The sequence below is a fragment of the Mytilus californianus genome, unplaced genomic scaffold, assembly GCF_021869535.1.
Source record: "Mytilus californianus isolate M0D057914Y unplaced genomic scaffold, xbMytCali1.0.p SCAF_2, whole genome shotgun sequence".
Taxonomy (NCBI): Eukaryota; Metazoa; Mollusca; class Bivalvia; order Mytilida; family Mytilidae; genus Mytilus; species Mytilus californianus.
In genome coordinates, this window is record NW_026262668.1 from 65,554,759 (window position 1) to 65,575,769 (window position 21,011).

The 21,011-nt window shown below is 32.2% G+C and overlaps 1 protein-coding gene across 4 annotated transcripts in view; it reads right to left on the reverse strand.

The window, feature by feature from the left end:
• LOC127730249 (acetylcholinesterase-like) overlaps nucleotides 1-21,011 on the reverse strand; it is a 78,063-nt gene that overhangs the window by 24,296 nt on the left and 32,756 nt on the right. For 2 of the 4 annotated variants that reach the window (XM_052238548.1, XM_052238549.1), the window contains exon 3: nucleotides 20,774-20,976. In XM_052238548.1, the coding sequence (XP_052094508.1) occupies nucleotides 20,774-20,976 (203 nt within the window). Of the gene's footprint in view, nucleotides 1-12,897; nucleotides 15,171-16,986; nucleotides 17,060-20,773; nucleotides 20,977-21,011 lie in introns of those variants that run through there. The other 2 variants (XM_052238552.1, XM_052238550.1) reach the window with 2 other exon arrangements.

The following is a 21,011-nucleotide window of genomic DNA, read 5'->3' on the forward strand; positions in this document are numbered from 1 at the left end:
ATTGGTTTTAACAATAACTTTAAGTGAATGGATCTCTATGAAATTTTACCAGAAGGTTCAATACCACAAAAGGAAGGTTGGGATTGGTTTTGGGGGTTATGGTACCAACAGTTACGGAATTGGGGGCCAAAAAGGGGCCAAAAATAAGCATTTTTAGCTCACCTGACCTGAAAGGTCAAGTGAGCTTTTCTCATCACTTTGCGTCCGTCGTCCGTAAACTTTTACAAAAATCTTCTCCTCTGAAACTACTAAGACAAATTTAACCAAACTTTTACACAATCATCATTAGGGTATATAGTTTAAAAAATGTATCCGATGACCCCGCCCGCGAACCAAGATGGCCGACATGGCTAAAAAATAGAACATAGAGTTAAAATGTAGATTTTGGCTCATATCTCTGAAACCAAAGCATTTAGAGCAAATCTGACATGGGGTAAAATTGTTTATCAGGTCAAGATCTATCTGCCCTGAAATTTTCAGACCAATCAGGCAAATCGTTGTTTGGTTGCTGCCCCTGAATTGGTAATTTTAATGAAATTTTGTTGTTTTAGGTTATTATCTTGAATATTATTATAGATAGAGATAAACTGTAAACAGCAATAATGTTCAGCAAAGTAAGATCTACAATTAAGTCAACTTGACCAAAATGGTCAGTTGACCCCTTAAGGAGTTATTGCCCTTTATAATCAATTTTTAACCATTTTTCGTAAATTTTTGTAATCTTTTACAAAAATCTTCTCCTCTGAAACTACTGAGACAAATTTAACAAAACTTGTCCACAATCATCATTAGGGTATATAGTTTAAAAAATGTATCCGATGACCCCGCCCGCAAACCAAGATGGCCGACATGGCTAAAAAATAGTACATAGGGTAAAATGCAGTTTTTGGCTCATATCTCTGAAACCAAAGCATTTAGAGCAATCTGATATGGGGTAAAATTGTTTATCAGGTCAAGATCTATATGCCCTGAAATTTTCAGATGAATCTGACAACCCGTTGTTGGGTTGCTGCCCCTGAATTGGTAATTTTAAGTAAATTTTGAAGCTTTTGGTTATTATCTTGAATATTATTATAGATAGAGATAAACTGTAAACAGCAATAATGTACAGCAAAGTAAGATCTACAAATAAGTCAACATGACCAAAATTGTCAATTGACCCCTTACGGAGTTATTGCCCTTTATAGTCAATTTTTTACAATTTTTTCATAAATTTTGTAAATTTTTGTAAATTTTTACAAAATATTTTCCACTGTAACTACTGGGCCAAGTTCATTATAGATAGAGATAATTGTAAGCAGCAAGAATGTTCAGTAAAGTAAGATCTACAAGCACATCACCATCACCAAAACACAATTTTGTCATGAATCCATCTTTGTCCTTTGTTTAATATGCACATATACCAAGGTGAGCGACACAGGCTCTTTAGAGCCTCTAGTTGTAACTTCCAGACAATAACTTGTGTTTAAGTGTATGGATCTCTCTGAAATTATACCACAAGTTTCCATACCACAAAGGGATGGTAAGGATTAGCTTTGGGGGGGTTATGGCTCAAACCGTTCAGGAATTAGGGGCAAAAAAGAGGAAAAAACAAGAGTTTCCTGGTTAATGGACAATTTAAAAGAAGTGGAAGGGAGGAATTTCAAAAACAAAATTGTACAATGTTGGATTACCTCCCTTACACTGCTTTAAAATTATCTATTTAAGACTTTTATGATGTATTTAAATTGGTAATTATGGTTGCAAACTCCATTGGAAATTTGAATTGAGATTATGACCATATCTTAAGGAAAAGAATTTTTTTTTTGGAAAAGGGGGTGGAGGGTGGTAAAAAAGAAATTGTGGGGGGGGGGGCAAATTTTTTTTTCATTTCAGATTTCAAAAATTAGAAAGAAAAAAAAAATTTTTTTTGGGGGGAGGGGTCAATACGCAACAGCATAGTGTATTTCATGAAAGCAAAAAATTGAATATAGATTCAAATCATATAGCCAATTCTAAGTTCTTTGACTACAGTTATTCTGTGTCAGAAACCGATTATAAATTCAGACCTGTATCAAGCGCGAATATTGTGTCCATTTTTTGCCCCAACTGTTCAGGGTTGGACCTCTGCGGTCGCTCAGCGAAGCAATTTATTCTATAATGCCTTTATCAATCAATTATATATTTAGTAAATAGTCATAAGAAGTTGCAGACCAAAGAATTTGTGGCCTTAGAATATAGAAAATTGCTTGTAATATCAGTCCTCCCCTCAAAAACAACTCATTCCAAAATGGCCACTAAGGCTAAAAATAAAGCACAGGAGTAAAATGAAAGTATTGATTAAAAACCCAATACAGCCAGAGAAATACATAGAGAGAGAAATCTGACAATGTAAATATAAGTCAAGACAAGATGTCAAGATCAGCCTTCTGCCCATGTTGAACAAAAATTAATTACTCTTAAAGAAAGGAAGCCCTTTACTATTTTTTTTGTTGGAAATTTTGGTTTACATCTTGCTAACTATAATACATAAATGAAAACTAAATATCACAAATGTTCTTAGATCTACTAATAAGTCATCACGACCAAAATTGTCAGTTGACCCTTTATCAATGAAATTGTCCTTGAATGACGATTTTTACCATTTTTTTTGGGGTGATTTTGGCTATTATTTTTAAAATTATAAAGAAAGAGTAAATAGTAAAATTTATCTGCAAGAGTCATTATGGCTTATACAGTCAGTGACTTCCTTTTAAGAGTTATTCTCCTTTAATCACGATTTTTGAGGAAACTATAAGAGAGAGACTAAATAACAAAAAAAAAGTGAAACAAGATTCCCAAAGAGGTATTATGATTGAAATCCTCTAGCAGCTCCTTATAGGAGTTATTACCCTTACATGATGTTCCCTTTCTAGGCACATTTTCACACTAAAACTGAAAATTTCATTCTCACTACTAATTCATTACTGACCACTATTCACCATGTTTTCTCCTATGCATAAATAATAATTAGATAATTAGAATATGCTGCAAAGGTAAAATATTCCCTTTTCAGTATAGTCCAATTATCTAATCATTTTTGTCGAACGTTCGACTTTTGTCGAAAAAGCGAGACATAGCGATCCTACATTCCGTCGTCGTCGGCGTCCACAAATATTCACTCTGGTTAAAGTTTTTGAAATTTTAATAACTTTCTGAAACTATCATGGATTTCTACCAAACTTGGACAGAAGCTTGTTTATGATCATAAGATAATATTCAAAAGTAAATTTTGTAAAAAAAAAAATTCCATTTTTTCCGTATTTTACTTATATATGGACTTAGTTTTTCTGCCAGGAAACATTACATTCACTCTGTGGTTAAAGTTTTTGAAATTTTAATAACTTTCTTAAACTGTCCTAGATTTCTACCAAACTTGGACAGAAGCTTGTTTATGATCATAAGATAGTATCCAGAAGTAAAATTTGGAAAAAAAAATTCCATTTTTTCCGTATTTTACTTATAAATGGACTTAGTTTTTCTGCCAGTTAACATTACATTCACTCTGTGGTTAAAGTTTTTGAAATTTTAACAACTTTCTTAAACTATCCTGGATTTGTACCAAACTTGGACAGAAGCTTGTTTATGATTAAAAGCTAGTATCTAGAAGGAAATTTTTGAAGAAAAAAAATTCCAATTTTTCCGTATTTTACTTATAAATGGACTTAGTTTTTCTTCCAGTTAACATTACATACAGTCTGCAGTTTAAGTTTTTAAAACATTTATTAGATTCATAAACTATCCTGGATTTTTACCAAACTTGGACAGAAGCTACTTACAATCAAAAGATAGTATAGAGAGGAATATTTTTATTATTTTTTTTCCTCATTTTTGTTGAGCCTGCGATTAACAGCAAAAGTAGGCGAGACACTGGGTTCCGCGGAACCCTTACAAATTTTTTAGTATTTAAAATGACAAGAAAAACGTGAAAATCAAACCTTGCTAAATTGGTTTGGACTTAGACATAAGAAAATGAACCTTTGTGAAAACAAACCACTTAACAGTAATCATATCATTAGATTTTAAAGGTAAAGTTCCAGTTTCGTGCTAGCTGTATTTTGCCAAAGATTTTTGTAGACCCTTGAATATAGATAAAAAGAATCAGTTTTAAGTTTGATTTTTATTTTGATGCAGTAATTTTAAAGAAAATAATGGTTCCTGGACATAGAAAATTGGCTGAAAATATAAGGTTTTAAAAACACCTTGATTCTTTAGAGGTTGGGTAATCTCATAAAAAAATAACTAGATCCATAGCAACTTCTCCTTCTTAATGGATTGTTTGTTTCAGTTAGGCTACTAGAGTGGTATGGAGATATTGTAATCTATATGCAGGACCCTCAGAATTCTTGTTACTATTAAGTTACAAGCATTGATACAGGCAATTGATAGAAAAGAATATCTATGAGAGATAATGCTCTCAAGAAATTTAGCCGTACCTTTATACAGAATACCCTAGAATTATTTTTCCAATACAATTTCTAAAAGTACACCATCAGAAATCAATTTAAGGGGTACATATGAATCAGCCCGTCTGTCTGTCCAGATAACTTTTTAAGACGGCTGTGCAATTTTAACCAAACTTTGTACAAGAACATGTTGAAATTGACATATTTGACTAAAAATTACCATTTTATACATAGTTTTTGGCAAATTTAAATATGACCCAAGACCATATCGAGGAAGATTTTTTTACCAACGTTAACATCTTTGTACAAGACATCTTGACGTATTTCAGGAAGGAACGTTTCAAATGCGAGTTATAAGGTTTAACTTTTAATGTTTTCAAAACGAGAATGTATGATTAGGCCACTTCTTGCTCCTTGAATTCGGATTTATTTCTAAGCTCATATCATAATATCAAGATCTCAAAGTGAGGCTATTTTAGCAGATTTTGCAGTATTGTATCAAAAACAAGACGTTTGATGCTCTCAAGAAAATATGTTAAACGCAATTCAAAACACTAAAAATACTCATATCTGACAGAGTAAAGTTTTCTGAACAAATGAAGAATGTTATCACATATTAAACGTTTTGAATTTCAAATACAAGTAGCCAATCACATCAGTTCGTTCTTCATTTAAGCTGAGAATACTTTAACACAGTGTTATAGTAGTCTCAGATTTAAGAATCTAGCTGATCTAATATATAAAATCCTACTACGTTTATTGAAGATACTTATTCGATGTTTCTCCTTTAAAGATATTAAGAATGCAATAAATAACAACAATGTCTGACACGGTCAGTTTGTGCCTGTACCTGACACAACAAGATCATGCATGTCATGATATTGTCATAGCAGTGAAATGTCTTTGTTACGCACATCATATTTGAAAACGGTACTGTTTTATCAGTAAACAATTTTTTTTGCAGGACGGTAAGTGATTGAGTATGCAACTCACTTTTGTGTGTCTGAAAAACATCAAGATACAAGGCTTATAATTTAATATGCATTTTGTGTACATATCTCAAACCAGTTAAAAACGAGACCAATTACGGAGTTGAAAAGCATTAAAAACGAAAAGTTCCAAAAGTTCTGCAAAATCTTGATAGGACATGATTAGCGGGGTAGAAAACTTAATTGTTCAGAAACTTAAACTTATCAACAGTAAATTTATAGATAATGACATCATCAATGATATTTCATGTAAGCAAAGGAGCACTGACTTCTGGTCTACCAGAGAGGAGGAAACGTCCACCAACCATAGTTTCGACTCAGTGGTTGCCAAAACTTTTAAACCAAAGAAACCTGGCTAATACTTGGTACGCATGACACACTTTTTTATGCGAAGGGGTCATTAATTATTACCTTTGTTCGTCTGTCCATCCGTCCCATTTTCGTTTCCGCACTCTAGCTGAAGTTTGCCTCGTCCATTTTTTATAAAACTCATACACAATGCCAAGAACCACAACAAGCAGACAGAGTTCGATTTGGACAGTGAGTCATTTACCGTTGTAGATTAATGGCCCTTTTTAACTTGGAAAATTGCAAAGCTTGAGCGGGGGCATTCGTGTCCTCAGACACATTCTTCTATTTTTTATAAATTAGACTCATCAATGGCAATCGAATCAAACCAGTAGGAAACCCAGACCCAATCATGAAGTTAAAGAGCACTGCACTGAAAATTAAAAAAATCCCAAAAAGTTGTGCAAAATCTTGCTGAGACAATATAAGCCTGGGTAGAAAAACCTTGAAAAAAATTGAAAAGGATTGTTACTTGTCCTTTATGTTGTGGAAACTAGGTAGGTATTGATTCTTCGTTTCTGTAATTGCTAATTATATAAAGGGGAATTGTTATCCAAATTAAAAATCATGTTGCCCCATGTGGAATCTGAAGTGCTAATGCTAATTATTTGATTTAAACTGAACCAAGATTTTCGAATGTCAACTTTATCTTGATCGGATCTTTACTGATGTCGTCAAGTTTACCTTTTAAAAAAATTTTTTTTTAGAAAGATAAAATTTGAGATTAAGTTCGTGGGTGTTACATTTCATAACCGTGCACCCCATAAATTTTATATACTCTGATGAATTAACGAGAAAAAAAATTAGATTATAACAAATTTCTTTAAATTTTCAATTTGTTAGTCAGGAATACACATAACCTCTCAATTAAGTACAAAGTTACGGAAATCTCGTCTTTAACAATTAATTAGTTCTGTTTCAAAATCAATGGCGAGAAATCCAAATTGAATGCTTCACAACTTCGTTATTAATTTTCTTCAAAAAGTATTGAACAAGCTAATTGTTTGTGCAGATTCATAACCTTTGAAGAGAAGTTTATGACGGGTTACGAATAAATTGTCTTACTTTCTTTTACTTTTCTTGCCAAACCAATTTTAAATAGAGCACGTGTACTTATCAGTATTGATAAACGTTAAACATGGCTCGGTAAATTGTTGCTGGAGTGTTTAAGAAATTATTCTGTTTTTGATTTCAAAGCTCCCGTTCTATATTACTTTCATTGTTAATCTTACATTTTGGATCTTTTAATATCCCATCGCAACCAAATTCCTGGAGAAACGGCTACCCCGATTCAATTTCAATATGAGAACTTAATAATCAGACTTATAAGAAGGTTTCGGGTCCATAGTTTCTTCACTCAAAAGTTATCTAAAGTACAAAAGTAATCTAATACAAAAGTCGAGAAATTGTTTGTATATTTGGACTGGTAAATGCGCTACGAAACCTCACCAGATTATAAAAATGTATGTTATCAGTAATCAAAACTAGGCGTCAGAAATACTGTTAAACTAGTATGTTTACTAGTTGCGATGTGAATCAGATAACTTATATATAATTAAAAAAATCAATGATATGCTAGAATAAACTATATACGTTCTTCAATCGTGCAATAGTAAAAATGTTTTTACTTCTCTACCCTTTACACAATTATTCCTTCTTCTAAACATAAAGACAGATTGAAATAATTAGTCCAACTTTTTTATCGTCCTGAACATGCATGAAATATTTGCCACTGGACGTTAAGCAACCAACAATCAATCCAACTTTTTTGATAAAAAATGGCATACGTATATACAAATAGTTGGAAGGAAGAGACAAAATTTACTATGGTTTGGTGGATGGGTTTACTTTGAGTCGCAGCTTTTTTCTTGTTCTCGTCGAGTTGCTTCTCAAGACATAAGAAAAGAAGGTAGCCTTATCCTTTAACATTACGTGCCAATTTAAAGACTATGTTCTCGTCTTGACTAATGCAGAGCTTTGTTACTACGTTGATCGCATATATTTATTGAACTTGAAATTAAGGATACTACACATACAGTTATCTGCCTCATATATTGACTCATATCGAAATTTACAGCGCGGGTCGGGTTGGGATGAGGAAACGACCATTATTTATCAGCTGAGGGCGTCGGTTCAATTTTTTTTTTATCCTGCTTTGAGAAAACCCTTAGTATGACAAAGTTTTTCTTATTGATTTTTTTTATCAAATATAAATATCCTCAGAAAAATGGACAAAATAAACATTTAGCTTAAACCAATACAGATTGTCGCTGATTTTGAAAATGCTAATTCTTAAAAAGATAAAGCTATTAAACACACTAAAAGCAAAATTTGTTTATATACATTACTTACTTATGTGGGTTTTTAACGACCTTGGCTGGCTATAAAGCCCTCGCACGGTCGGTATATACATGAGCATGTGCTATTAAAAATGAATGGAATTACGTAAAAAAGAAAAAAAAAACAGAGAAAATTCTTTGTTCCAATTTATTGACTGTAACCCATAATTCTACAAATTTTTTACTCTATATTATGATTAAATGTACATTTGCTGTCACAGAATTATTTGTGAATGAAAAAAAAAAATAATAAAAAAGAGGAAACATGTCATCTCTCTATATGCCTTTATTAAAATTTTCTCATCATATACTTATTTCAATCTAACTCTAGGAAGTGCAACTGAAAATAACACATTGCAAATATCACTGATTTTATGGTTCTGGTAATCAGCAGCCTGGATCAAATATGTACATAATTTATTTGAATTAAAGAAATATATATGTAGGTTTATAATTATATGGAGATTAATGGTGACCTATAGTTGTTAACTTATGTCATTTCGTCTCTGGTGGAGAGTTGTCTAATTGGCAATCTTACCACATCTTCTTATTTTCATAATCAATATTTCATTTCAATGTGAAAATGTTTTACGAAATCATAGTGTATTGTTTTGTGTGTCTGCCCATCAAGTGTCCTTAATTGGAACATTAAATATTCTTATTCTATATCTTTGTAATTATTTCATAAAAAAATTAAACATATTTACAAATGATTGTAGAATATACACACCTTTTACATTCCTACATCTATCACCAGGAAATTGCCTCAAAATGATTTTAACACTTTAGAAAGTTGAATACACATGTTAAGAAACTTTCCAAGGTCAAAACTAGGGAGAAATGTTTCATACAGTCGTTAATCTAGTGATTGTAAATTTACACATCCTATGGATAAAGAACCATAACAGATGACTGTCATAAGGAGTGATCAGATTCACTACTCTTGAGAAATTATGCATCTTTCTGGTGCTGTACACTATCAGAGATTTAATAATGACAAAAATTATTTAAGATATTGCACACTCACTTCAATATCGTCAACAATTTATATACTTGTCGGACATAAAAACTTTCATTGTATGACACTAGTATTTTTTTGACCCCCCCCCCCCCCCCCCCTAAAATGCACCGACCCGCCTCAGCTGATGAATAATGACTGTTTCCAAAATAGTAATATGTGATCATAATCGATTGTAATTGATAACATTTTCCAAGTAAATGACAGTAATTGGCATCATGAAAATTTTTGTGATTACATGTAATCGTACGTAATTTAATCGATTACAGCAGAAAAAAACGATTTAATCATCGATTACAGCAGAAAACACGATTTAATCATCGATTATTTTTGATACCGTTTTGACGTCTGCATGTCTTCTTCAGTCTATGTTAGTTATTTTTACAAATACAGGTTGAATAGAATGTATAAATTTGACGGAAGAGTTCTATCAAATTGCCTTATTCAGACCTGTTATTGTTTCAAGCTGCCTTATGCTAAACCAGATTTCTTGACAATTTTACAGTAATTCCATCTTTTGAAACAAACGACTCTCAATGCATGAGATTCTGTACTCCCATAAACATAATAAAGTAAAAAAAACCTTGATTGTATCAAAATTCCTTAGAGAATAACTACCAGTAAGAGTTTTCGTTTGACAATTTTACACTTTCTTCCAGAATTCTTACCCTTCTTACCAATAGTCGGCTGTAGCTTTCATAAGTTTATTGTTAATTATACAAATGTGCTACACTTAAATAACATTAACTTGCTTATTTATATTTTATTTCGTTACGGCGTTAACAAAACAAAACGACTGCCACAATACACACAGGCAAGATCGATATGTTACCTAGACAGTACTCTATGCATACCTATTGGTCATTTATCGAAATAGCGCAAGGACTTTAATAAATACTTTAATGACAGGATATTTTTAATGATTCTATCAATTGACTTGGTTTTGGTTTCAAGGTGTTTTATAACCAGTATAACATAAATAATCATAACCTCTCATTGAAAATCTAGATAAAGGTTGTGTTGAGCAAACGATGATATGAAAGAGGGACGAAAGATACCAGAGGGACAGTCAAACTCATAGATCGAAAACAAACTGACAACGCCATGGCCAAAAATAAAAAGACAAACAAACAAATAATAGTACAGATGACACAACATAGAAAACTAAAGACTAAGCAACGCGAACCCCACCAAAAACTGGGAGTGATCTCAGGGGCTCCGGAAGGGTAAGCAGATCCTGCTCCACATGTGGCACCCGTCGTGTTGCTTATGTTATTACAAATCCGGTAAATAGTCTAATTCGGTAGGTCAGATTCGTGAAAGGGGAAGGGTATTGAAATCATTCTGCATTGACAACAAAGTTCAAATCGTTAAACAGATTGAGAAGTGTACATCATAACCTATTATTTGAGGATTTTGGTTGTGGTTGTCACCAAACCACATTCGATCAGTACCCTTACGAAGAACTATTCTTTCATATTTAATTGCGATTGGATAAACATTTTTTTAAATTCATTTTCACATCTCTCAATAGCTACAGTGTTAACGAATTAACGAAGTAATGTAGGTCAAGTTATCGCATTAACATGGAAACATTTGGTGAGTATCACACTGTGAAACACTCTTACAATATCCAGTTTCAACCCCTTCAAACTCTCAGATATGTTTTTTGAAATATATTATATAGTTTCTCACCCTAATTAATTTTGCAACAAATCTGTTAATGTGCAAAATTTGGAACATCTTTTAGTTTTCCAATAACTATGCTCCGAAAAACTACCAAATAAAATGTTACCCAGTTAACTTTTTGGCTTTTGGCATCAACTCCTTTTGCATGTTTAGTTGGATGCACATTGAAATTTGCACATTGTTTCTGAAATGTAGATAAGCATATTGGGGGAAAACTATCGTTCCATGGAGTTAACCAAAATTTTTGTCTTTCTAATTTGCATTTTATGTAAATTATTCATGAATGTTCACATACTGTGGATTCAATATTATTTGTGTTTCACAAAATTCCTTGGAATTCCATGGAATTGGTAAACCTCGAATTCAAATGTTCAACCAAGCACACTTTTGCTATAGGCTTGCGTTTAGCCTTTTGGGAAAACCACGAATTCAAGTTTTCCTGAATCCAAGAAAGTTGGTACTCTTGAAAATAAATTATAGCTACAAGTCACATAATTTACGAGAACGTTAATACTATAACGATTATCAAATTCGTTATCTTAGACCATTGCGCTTGTGAGGTAATGAGTTCAATCGGAGGTATTTTTAGTAGAAATTAACCCTAGTAGCGAAAACGCAAATAATGGTCTTGGATATTGAATTTTCAATCTTATCCAAGATACCTGATTTACTATGCCAGACATGTGTTTCGTCTACAAAGGACTTGTCAGTGGAGCTGGGAAACCAACACATTTTCGAACTTGAAAAGCATTGAAAACCAAAATTAAAAACAAAAATGGGCTAAATTTGTTTTAGCCATCTATCCCTGAGGTAGAAAAAGCTGTGTTTCGAATTATTTTAACATTGTATGAATAGTATATTTACAGATAAGACTATAACAATGATATCCCATTTCAGCACAGGATTGCAGGCTACTGGGTGATACCCTCCGGTTGTGTGAAACAGACGTTTTCATTTCTACAAGATAATTTGAGATATAAGAACTACAGGTGAAGAATTATGGAACGAAAGGACATCACAAATTTATCTATACGTGAAGTTAAAGGATTTTGAAAGTGTTCATAGTTCTTGTTGATATTCCTTTGTAGAAACCAGCTACATATAAGTAAAATAGCAATTAGAAGGGGTGAACATTTTGCACCTACTATTTTGGATAAACGTCCGCTCATTTATATGTTGTCATTCAAATACAACCATGGAAATATTTCTACTTGCTATAAACAAAGGCGACGTGGTAAGCCAAAGAGACAACTAACCAGTATTTTTCAGATGTAGCGGACGAAAAGTCACCGTATGATTTTGAGTTTAGTTTTCAAAACAAGGTCAACATTAGTTTTCTTAGAAAGTGTTGCCAACAACTAGTTAAACAAAAACTACATTCAGTATACATGTTCTTAATTTCACTGGCTCAACAAACAAATTCCGATGATTAAAAAATATTGTTTAGAAAAACGGGGACCCGTTTAATAAGTCGAATCGAAACATTGCTGGAAATTTCGGTAGAAGTTACTTACCAAGTGATGGTATTTTATTTTGATGTGCCAATAAAAACACGTACAACCCAGTAATGTAAAATACATAATACTGCTTTTAATATTTCTTAAGAATCCTTTGTCTTATTTGCCAGAAAAGCGCTTCGGACGCATAAAATTATTAAATGTGTTGTGTTCAATTTTTTTAATTAAATATGTCTTGAAAATTATCGTTAAATGAACGTTGTTGTTTTGTGCTACTAATATTGTTGCTAGTAGTCTTGCATTCAGTGTTGTGGAACTTTGACTAAATTCTATATTGATCGTGACATTAGGTAGTGACTTCATAATGTCATTACTATACATTGACAGTAGGAATTTCAAAATGTTGAGTGGTCAAAGGTGATGACAAATGGGACGATTGGTATCTTTTTGATAAGTGTATCTAGATATATGGTAGTCATATGCAATTTGAACAAAATTCCAGAGAATGATTTGCTTAGATGAAAGAGCCTGGTAAATTTCAAGACTGTGATTCAACTGAAACATACAGATGTAATGAACAATAGCTACTAAAATGGCACTAACATATTGTATCATAAAAAATTAATTCAGAAACAAACGATATATGTTTTAATTTGAAAACAATATTGATAGATAAATATTATTTTTAAGAATACCATAAAAATGAATTTATCTGCATGATATCAAAAATATTTTATAGTCTATGCTTGATTTAAAAAAAAGGAAACTGGAATTTAATCCTGTTTAATAATGAAATTATGTTTGAAAGTAATATTCACAAAATTCACTGAACAGTTATGACAATACTAATATTTTAAAATCTTAGATACATGATTTTTTTCATTAGTTGTTATTGACTTTGAACTAGCTGTCAGTAAATGCGAGTACTCTCAGATCTGTACTTAGTGTCGTTTTGTTTTTGGGATGTATAAGTACCCGTCCACGTCCACTGTGTTTTTGTTAGATGTATTTCTATTTGTATCCATCTGATGAGTTAAGCCTTTTTCAATTGATTTTTATAGCTTGCTCTTATGTTGTTCTGTTACACCACTGTCCCAGGTTAGGGGAGGGTTGAGCGCTCACAAACATGTTTAACCCCGCCACATTCTTTATGCACCTGTCCCAGGTCAGGAGCCTGTAGTTCAGTGGTTGTCCTTGGTTCATGTCTGTCATATTTGTTTTTCGTAAATTGTTTTGTTATAAATTAGGCCGTTGGTTTTTCTCAATTGAATTGTTCCATATTTTTCATGTCGGGACCTTTTATAGCCGACCATACGGTATGGTTTTTCTTATTGTTGAAGGCCGTACGGTTCCCTATAATTGCTTACATCCACTTCATTTAAACTTTGGTGGATAGTTGTCTCATTGGCAATCATACCACATCTCTTTATTTTCATATAGTATGATAAAAAAACCCAACAACATGGAAATCTTTAGCTACCGGTTTCACTTCAGTACAGTCCATATACAGTGCACTAATGGTCAAGTGCTACACGTAAAAGTGAAGTGAAATGTTAATCCACGAAAAGAAGACGTTAAAAGTTTGACGGATTGTTCAGCTTTATATAAGAACGTTTTTGAAACTGACCTAAGGTATTAGCTGGATCTTTATGCATTTTCAGTTAAAGAATTTGAATAATTTGATCTTTTAAACTAGTGGAAAAAGGCATGTCTTTTATTTTTAGAAATTTCAAACGTGCCATTTCCTAGAAGTCGTTCTTATCAACTGGTTTTCCTTATTCTGATTAAAACCTTTTTATAAGATTTTTAAAAATCTTTATACAAACTTTTATAAAATATTCTTTTAATTATAAGATCCATCAACCATACTAAAAAGGTATCAAAACATTTCCACCTCTAGTTGTAATGCTGACCCAGTAATTTTTCACCAATTACTTTGATTTTTTTTTATAAAGTAAAGAGAGAAGTATGTTTAAGCAACCACAGTTCAAAACAGGGACTTAAAATTTATTGTTTACCCTGGTTAATATCAATGTATCCTGTACCGTAATTTTTGTTAATAGTTTGCTGATTTATATCGTATTGTTTATTATTATTATAAACAGTAGAAACTTAAGAAAAGAAGTTCTAATAAACAAGTGACGTGATGGCATTAACTAACAATGAGCTATGTTTACTAAAAACATGCGCTTTTCTCTACAGGAAACATCTTCACACCATGTGTACTTTTTTAAGTATCCTTAAAATATAGGTATTGTTTTAGTACTTTCAAATTATTGCCCTCTTTTAGTACTATATGTTTGAAATAAAAGTTTAAGATTGTTTAGTGTAATATTATTAAGGTATACAAATTGTTGTACTTGTTTAAATTACTACTGCATTTTTCAATTAAATTTGAAAATATCAGTACCTACAAAAACGCATATCAAAAATACCGAACTCCAATGTAAATTAAAAAAGCGAGAAATCCATATAAACTGACAAAATCAAAATTTAGACAAAGAGTACTTAATAAGTATAATATGGCTTCTGTACATATAAAGAACAACATCACATAGTGAATGAAACTTACACTTTTAAATGAATCTAGTATTGTAAATAAAAGGTACTGAAATGTAAGGGTAACCTTGAACTTCGCAAACCTGAGTACTGGTACAAGTATTACATGAAATATAAAGTATGTTTCAATGAAAAATAACTAGTAATTTGAATAGAGGATGCGACGTAACATAGTTGAACTATATATTCAGTCAAGAGAGCTCTGTTTCAATGGACATTTACAAATGTTTATGGTACATTATTACACGACTGTAGACGGTGTTCATATGCCAACAGAAAGTTATCAAAATGTGCTGACCAATCAGCAAACTTTACTTTCCATTCTTTCTCCACTTCAGATGTATCTGCTGCAAATAAAAAAACGATAATGTTTAAACGAAAATACAATTTGATTTGTTAAATAATTTTGTAAAATACAACCACATAAAGTAATTTTCTCTTTATCCTCTGAGGCTTTTTTTAAACACAGTTGAGGCAATGACCCAGTTTGTTTATCACAATTGTTGACATTTATTACTATTCAGGAACAATTTTGTATTTCATCTTTAATTTACATTTTTTTAAGATTTTTTGTGCTAGTACTGATGCATGGTTGGTTAACAAAAGAACAGGTATAACATCACTTCATAACATGTAACGTATCAAAAATACCCAAACCAACAAGACTTATACGCCCCCGCTTTGTAAGTATGCAATTTAATAGTCTTTTAAAAAGACTGGTAAACAAGGATATTCAGTAACTATAATTCACCATACTAGTCAAGCTAGCCTTCACATAAAATCATTCAGGCGGTTGTTCAAAGATATAAATTCAGCTTTAACAATAAAATCGGTCAAAATCGACATGAGAGTGTGACTCTCTTATGGAAATATATTTGTCGTCCATTGTGACACACACACTAGATCTGTCAATACCTGATGAATAGCGTAAATTATGACGATTTTTGTTCGGCTAAACATATCTATGACTAAACAGTTCAAGTGACAGTGTTCATGATGCTCTAATGGAGTCCCTTTGATTAACAAAGCTCTAGAGAAACGAAACAATAGCAGTATCACATATAAACGTCATAAATGGTGTAGATATAACAACATAAACGGTACCAATTCTAATGCGCATTGTTGCTAATCAGATAAAAATCACTATTTGGAAAACTAATGGGGTAGGCCTTGGGAACCTCAAAATATTCCTCTCGTTTAATTATTCTTATATTTACACCAATGAAAGGTTAGGGGTCCATGCATCATCTGCCGAAGTATAATTGTTGAAATTTCCCGATGCAATTTTTGTTTATGCTATATTAAATATAACCAGTTTTGGGGTACCCTTAATAAATGGTCGAAAATACTAGTAGGCATATGTTATTGTGTGGTTTTGCACATGTTCTGAATAGAAATACCCATTACTGTTAAAATGTGTAGTAGTTTTTTTTTAACATTTTATGAACAGTAAATTTACAGAAAAAAGGAAAATAACAAAAATACCGAACTCCAAGGAAAATTTAAACGGAAAGTCCCTTATCAATGTCAAATTCAAAAGCTCAAACACATCAAACGAATGGAAAACAATTGTCATATTCCTGACTTAGTACAGGCATTTCCTTATGTAGAAAATGATCGGATCAATGATAATTCAAGTCAACACGGAAGTTCTGAACAGTGGGCTGGTGATAAGGAAGACAATTTATTCCAGTATGATAGTTGTTAACTAGATTTCTAAACGAAAATGGTTTTGTTTTGCTGAATATGTTACATTCAATTCAATATAAGATATCAGATAAATGGAAGTTATTGTTCTGAATTTTGGATAACTAGTCTAAATGCGGGTCATGAACGAACTTAAATGAAGCAAACTGCAATATCATACCAAGCAAGTAAAGACATAGCATGATTTAATACTTGTTATTAGAACATTAACAAGCACTGGTCAATAACAACTATACATCATTCAAGGTTGCGTGGTGCACATCAGAGAAAAAGAAAATATTTTTATAACAGTACACCAAATTTCTTATTCATTACAATGATTGATTGAAATTATAACTAATGAACCTTAATTTCTATTTTTCAACAATTCTGCAGCTGGTTTTGTAACTGTACTACGTAACCTTCAATATGTTTGACTAATTAAGCTAAGGTTTATAACAAGATACATTCACCTACCTGAAAATGTTAGTTCAACATGCAAAACTCTTACAAATGGTTTGCGTAATTTTGTTTCTCAGGTGACACGCATCTACGATAGTACAAAGAAAACTGCAGTTGAGACATCAAAATATTCGATTTTGGTCGTTAAAAAACCGCAATTAGCACATTGTGGAAAAAACAGAGCGAGTGAAATTACCAATTAGAAATTTTCTGTAAAGACTGTGCGATATTACAGTACACTATACTTTAACATCGTCGGTTAAACAACATAACAAAATTGATTTTCAAAACAAATTTTTTTCCAAGCTGTATGATGCTTTGCATCAATTTTAAGCACTTTTTTATATTTCACAACATCGTTTACTTTTCACATCACCCTAAAAATGTAGAGTGTGCTCGCTCATTCATTATAATGTAATAACATACATTGTACTCGCTTTAATAGAAATACATTTTATATTCATATCCATTCGTATGTCTTTGATATCAATAGGAACAAGAGCTTAACCTGTTTGTACAAAATATATTCAATGGTTAATTTTTTTTTGTTACTTTTGCCTACTGTTTCTTGTACACATTCAGACTATTGAGACAACTGATGATAACTATTGAATACTGTGTTAAAATAAACAAACAAACAAAACAAATTATTTTATAGAAAACATAGATTAGTACATTAGTAATGCGATATTGAGTCCAAGTTAGTATAGATATTCATCACAATCACCCTTCATTTACAGGCTGTTTCCGTTGAAAACACTGAAAGCATGTTTGTCAAAAAGCATGGCTATAGCATTGCCACTAGCAATATATCAATGGTTGAGCTCAAACGATTCATCATGCTATCAAGATATCTATAAAAACAGTGCAATGTTTTTAAAGCTGTAGAATGTCAAACATTCTCTTATTTTTTAAGCATCATAACGAAAAAAGGAAATAGCATTAGCGGATAAGGTTTTTAAGCCATCCTGAATCTAATATTTTTTCAGAAAAGAGATGTCACCAATACTGAATGCTTCAACAAAGTATTTTCTAAGAAAATGTATTGTAAAATGAAATCAGAGAAGTTACCTCTCCTTTAAAATCCAACTCTTAAAATCTTTTAATAAACCAAACGGTTTATAAGAAATAGCAAATAAGAATTCTAAATGATAAAGTTGAACAAATGTAATACTGACAAGGTTGGTTGTAACATAATTATTTTCATAGATAGCCACAGCTATGATCTATTTGTTGTAGCCATAATCTCATCCTCCTCTTCTTTTTATGCAGGAGACGCTTACCCTGTCTACGCACCCTGTATCGCCCCTTTTGAGTTGATGCCATTCCTTCAGTTTTCTTACCTTGATGTGTCTATTACTAATCGATGTATGAGGTTTGAACATCGTTAAACTGCCATCGCCTTAATTAATGACAATAACCGAAAGCCACTTATCACTGTCTTTGTATTTGTCATTATCAATAGGACGGGTATTACTAGAGGAGAAGGAACTGCTTAAACGTCTAGAGCGCATGAGTTCACCCCAAAATTTCTGGAAAAGTTCATAGGTAATCTTCAGTGTTTGTGAAGTATTTTGTTGGCTTACTAGTATTTCTAACATTTTCGTCTTTGTATTCTTGTTTAAAGCGTTGTATGTCCTTTTGAGATTTATGATTTTGATTGCTCCTTTGTATCTTCTTTTACCTTTAATTTTGCAAGGTCAGGTCATTTATTGTAAATTTTCGTCCAAAAGTATGGTCATCTCTTATTTATTAACGAATGGTGTTTTTTTTTGTTTTGTTTCCATATTTCCAAGCAATGATGGAACTTTTTTCTCTCGGTAAAGTATACATCATGTACCATAAAAAAGCTGCCTAAATGGTGTGAAATTTATCTATTTACATATGTATATATGGCTATTCGCGTCGATGGGGACTTTATATATATTGGAATTGATTAGATTATATTGATTTTGATTTATATTAGCTTATTAATTTTTTTAGATAAAAACTAAGGTTGCGACTACCTTTGATCTTCGGTAAACTACTGTCGCCTTAATTAAAAAGCAAACTGAGAAAGACGTCTTTGACCCTTTCTCCTTCTCAAAGTTTAATTTTGATCTTCTCTGGTGAAAAAAAAAGCAAAACAGACGATTCCGATGGTTTCAAATACGATTTGTTTCATTTTGAAAGAATAAAAATAAGTTTTGTTTAAAACTTCATAATGGTAATTTATTTTACAAACTTTATACTATGCCGTTAAATAATCAAATTTATAACAGACTTGAAAATTAACTCTATATTTATTTCAGTTCTTTGTGTCAAATTTAGCAATGTAGTAATTAAACTCATCAAAGATACTAGAATTTTAATTTGATACGTAGTGCTGCTATAATACTTCCACTCTATTTGTGTTTTATTTGCTAAGTGTTTTTTAAAGGGAGGCGAAGGATACCAAAAGGACACTCAAACTCATAAGTCGAAAACAAACCGACAATGCCATGACTAAAAAAAAAAGACAAATAGACAGACAAACAACAGCACACAAAACAACATAAAAAACCAAAGACTGAGCAACACAAACCCAACCAAAAACTGGGGGTGATCTCAGGTGCTGCGGAATGGTAAGCAGATCCTGCTCCACATGTGGAACGCGTCGTGTTGCTCATGTAAGTACAAACCCGATGGTATTTCTAATTCGGAAGGTCAGATTCGGGGGAAGGGGATGAGATTATAGTTAAGACAATTGGAATATATCCGTAGTCATCTATGGAACAGATATTCCATAACGATCAACCAACTCGTGATGGCGTCCGTAAAATTTACGAAGTTTTTAAAGTTTGTGTTTACTTAGCTTTAGTGTTTTGTGTTGCTGTTTTAATGCTTTATGATATCGATACTGTTCATATCTTTTAGCTTAGCGCTCATTAAAGCAGTAATTTAATGTGTATCATGGGGGTTTATCTTATTTAACTTAGTTCAGCTTTGCCTAATTGTGCATGAAGTATATGTTTTGTGCCCTTTAAGCTTTAATATCAGTCTTGTGTATTTGGTATATGTTTGCAAATGTCGGCTATAATGCACCAAGGAGTTATGTTATTGTTTTGTGATATGCCTACTTCGAATATGGCTTTTGATTTGATTTGATTTAGTCAACATAAGATTCATCAGTGTAGCATCAAAAGAGAGACGAAAGATACCAAAAGGGACATTAAAACACATAAGTCGAAAACAAACTGACAACACCATGGCTTGAAAAGAAAAAAGATCAACAGACAAACAATAGTACACAAAACACAACATAGAAAACAAAAGACTGAACCCCACCAAAAACTGGGGTGATCTCAGGTGCTCCGGAAGGGTAAGCAATCAATGCGGTTGCAGGTCTAAATCAAAGACGATGTTGACGAGCATTGAAAGCTAAACATTCATAGACGTTGCGCCAAATACGACTCGGGCCATCTATACTGGCGGGTAGAAAAGTCAAAGTGTTTCGAATAATTTAACATTTGCCATACCTTTTTTATTTTCAAAATACTTTCCTCAAAACATTCACGGTATATGATCGTCACGCCAACAGAATAGCTTTTGTGTTTTCGCAGTTTCTAGTACACATATTTTGTGTAGGAAATTTTTCATAGCTTTATGTAAGTTGGGATCAAACTTCCATTCTATTGAACTTAAAGTCGATTCTATGATAAAGTGAGATTTCCTTGATGACAATACTCATTATTTCTAGACCAATGTGTGTCCCTTTTGGACATATTTCAAATTTGCCACTAAATATTGAATGTTTGTTGTCTTATTTTTGTTTTAAACTTACCCGTTTCCTTAACTAAATTTGGTAAGTACTCATTCCAGAACGCACAGTCTTGAATTTTAGGTCCAATTCCTATCGCATTCCTTTGTTCATGGTCATGCACAATGTTAGGAGTAAGTCTGAGGTATTTACGTTCTTCTATTGTATAAACTGGCCATTCATCTAACATCATTATTTCACCGTTTACCTGCTCTTTGTTTGGATCCCTACAAGAAATTCATGGACATTATGTCTTCAAAAC